Source organism: Ursus maritimus, unplaced genomic scaffold (assembly GCF_017311325.1).
Source record: "Ursus maritimus isolate PB19 unplaced genomic scaffold, ASM1731132v1 scaffold_1106, whole genome shotgun sequence".
Lineage (NCBI taxonomy): Eukaryota > Metazoa > Chordata > Mammalia > Carnivora > Ursidae > Ursus > Ursus maritimus.
Genome location: NW_024423461.1, coordinates 1 through 2727, shown reverse-complemented (window position 1 = coordinate 2727; position 2727 = coordinate 1). Strand labels below are relative to the sequence as shown.

General features: G+C 49.9%; 1 protein-coding gene across 1 annotated transcript; it reads right to left on the bottom strand.

Annotated features, from left to right (window-relative positions):
• Positions 1-300: 300 nt before the first annotated feature.
• LOC103682247 (putative pre-mRNA-splicing factor ATP-dependent RNA helicase DHX32) lies at positions 301-2426 on the bottom strand (the record flags this gene model as incomplete). Its single annotated transcript, XM_040626575.1, has 3 exons — positions 301-486; positions 1392-1579; positions 2277-2426. Coding segments are annotated over 3 exons (524 nt in total), but the record flags the coding sequence as incomplete, so codon positions are not given.
• Positions 2427-2727: the final 301 nt, after the last annotated feature.

The window sequence follows — 2727 nt, the reverse complement described above, 5'->3', positions numbered from 1 at the left end:
TTTTTTTTTTTTTAAGTAATCGCTACACCCAGTGGGGCTCGAAGCCGTGACCCCGAGATCAAGCGTCACGTGCTCCACGGACCGAGACAGCCAGGAGCCCCTTTGCATGGTATATAATTCATGTTGCGATCCCAAAGAGAGGAACATTTAGATCCTCATCCAGAGAGACCTGCTGTAAGTAGTTCCGCTCAGTATCCGTTTAGGTTGGTGCCAGTGTAACCTGACTGAAAATGTAATAAAAGCCAAACGTGTCCTTTACTCAAGCGGGAGTTGAAAAGAACTCCCTTTTTTTCATTAAACTTACAGTTCAGGAGAGATTTCTGAGGTAATCCTGACGTAGTTGTTCTCAGATATGCTGAACTTGTGGAAGAGTACCCACTCCGGCATCTTCTTGGAGATGGAGTAGCCGGACAGGGGGTGCAGCTGAGCAACCTGCTTGTGTGTCAGCATCAAGTAGTTCCCCGATCCGTCCACATCCCGAGCGATCTACGAGCAGAGTGTTTAAGAAGAAGGATTTTGTGCAAACATGGAGATATACAGACAAAAATGTTCTAAAAAATTCCAAAGTATTTTGTTCAAAATAGTAAAAATTACAAGTCTGCCACCCATGTTTCCTATTTTCAGATCTAGAAAATAAGCCAAAAACAGGTTTTGCCCACAACTTTGAGGCAGGGATGATGTTATTAACGTCAGTCATTCCAGGGCAGCGGGTGAAAAGCGCACCGCTCAAAGGCTGCTGTTGGGGTCGTGAGAGCCAGCGTCGTAGCTGCCACGTTACGGGCAATACGCTCAAATGTCAGGTGCTTTACGCTGGACGTTTTAGCCCAATACAGTAACACTGTGATGCAGGAACCTTCCTTTTCCATACATGAGGAGGAAGTTCATGTTAAAACGTCATTTTTTTCCCTATTAAGACCGCTTTAGAGTTTGAGCGGAAATACCATAATTTCTCTTACCGCGACGTGAAGAACGTGCTTATTTCTGCAATGTGCTTTAATTTAGGGGAGCTGTGTTAGGCAGCCGTCACTGGGGGGATGAAACAAATGAGACATTATCTGTATTTCCTTGTGTTGGGTATTAGTGTCACCGGTGAACGGTGAGATGAGGGACTGTATCTGATGCTCGGGCAAAGAGCGTGTTTTCCTAACTTCCCCCCTGTGACGAGAAAGGCCTTTGTCCTTTCGGACAAAGTGAACATACTCCGGCTTAGCCCTTCAGTTCCCTTGAGAGGAAGTATGTTTAAATACTAAATCTTTAGTAACATAGAAGGGTTTCCATTATTTAAAGTTAACACCAATAAAAGACTCCTAGGTGAGAGCTTCCTGACCGACTCTCCTGAACGTGTGAGATTTTGGAAAGGCCACACCGAAGGCCGCCATCCCCACTCTCACCTGCATGAAGTGACCCGACAGCAGAGCCTTCTTTATGTTCAGAGCGTTTTCCTTTGAGCCAAACGCTGGTTCTGCACAGGGAAGCTCGATTCGCTTGACGATTTCTAAGAGCTCGGCTCGGATAATATCCGCCATCCTGAGAGCACAGCAGTTGAGGAAGTAATCATGACACCACTTTTCAACACAGTCTGGGAGGGAAGAAGAAGAAAAGATGATTTGTCATGAGCCCAGGCCAGGAAGGAGGTGAGACCTCGGTGTCTTCCCGTGAGCGGGTGGGGGGAGGCTGCAGGGATGCGTGCTCGCTGGCAAGGGCTCCAGCGGCCGTGGGGCTTCTGGAAGCGCACCCAGCTGTGGGAGCAGCGTGTTCCTAGTGCCAGCCAATGCATCACCTTCACCGGCAGCTCCGAAGGGCGGCACAGGAGGCTGTCTCCCCAGCACACCCAAACTCGTTCCTAGTGTGTGGGGCCCGGGTTGGTTGGTTTGGTTCGGTTCGGTTCCGAAGGTCTGTATTCTCTCTCACCGCCTAGTAGTGACTGTGGCTGTTCGGGAAAGCACAAAGCCCAGCTTTGACCCCAGGGCACTTAATACTTTTTAAATGGCAGTTCCTTTCTTCCCCTAACTCTGCAGGGTGGGAGCTGTGCTGTGCATGTCTCTGTGTCCCCGTGTCATCCGTGCCCATGCTAGCTCCCTGAGGGCTGGCCGACCCAAGTGGAGGAGTTCCACACGCACAGACAGATGCACAGCAACGAGCGTGGTCAGGGCCTCACGTGCCATTCCACTCGAGTGACTGACAAGGCTAGAGAAGGGTGAAGAACAACTCGGCTTTCTTTGGGGAAGGAAAGGGGCAAATCAGTCAATTTCTCAGAATCACACGCATTCACTTACGTTCACTGGTGGAATTCAGAGCTACGTCTTGGTAGGCCTTGTAAATGTTGATGAGGGTAAAGTGGTCTCCTTCGGGATGTAAAAATGTCTTCCAACAAGTCAAGGCAGCCTCCTCAGCTCCGTGTGGCAGATTAGAGAAGCAGCTGGGAGCTTTAAGATGCAAAAGTCACAAGGTCAGCAAGACTGGAGACCTGTGACCTGAGCACAAGACGCAGAGGGAGGGGCTCCCTGCTGTGCGTGCAGAACCGCTCCTGTCTACTCTGAATACATGTTATTCTTGCTTACTTAGAAATCCGAGAGATCTAGGGTGAGTTATCCTGTTTTTGTCCCTGTTTATGTTTGCCTCTGTCAGGTAGAGTGAGTCCCCTGCTGGTACCACAGTCAGAGCAGGGGACCCCTGGGGTCTGGAGCCTCTCGGAGGCCCAGCCACAGCTTCTGGCCTGTGCTGCCA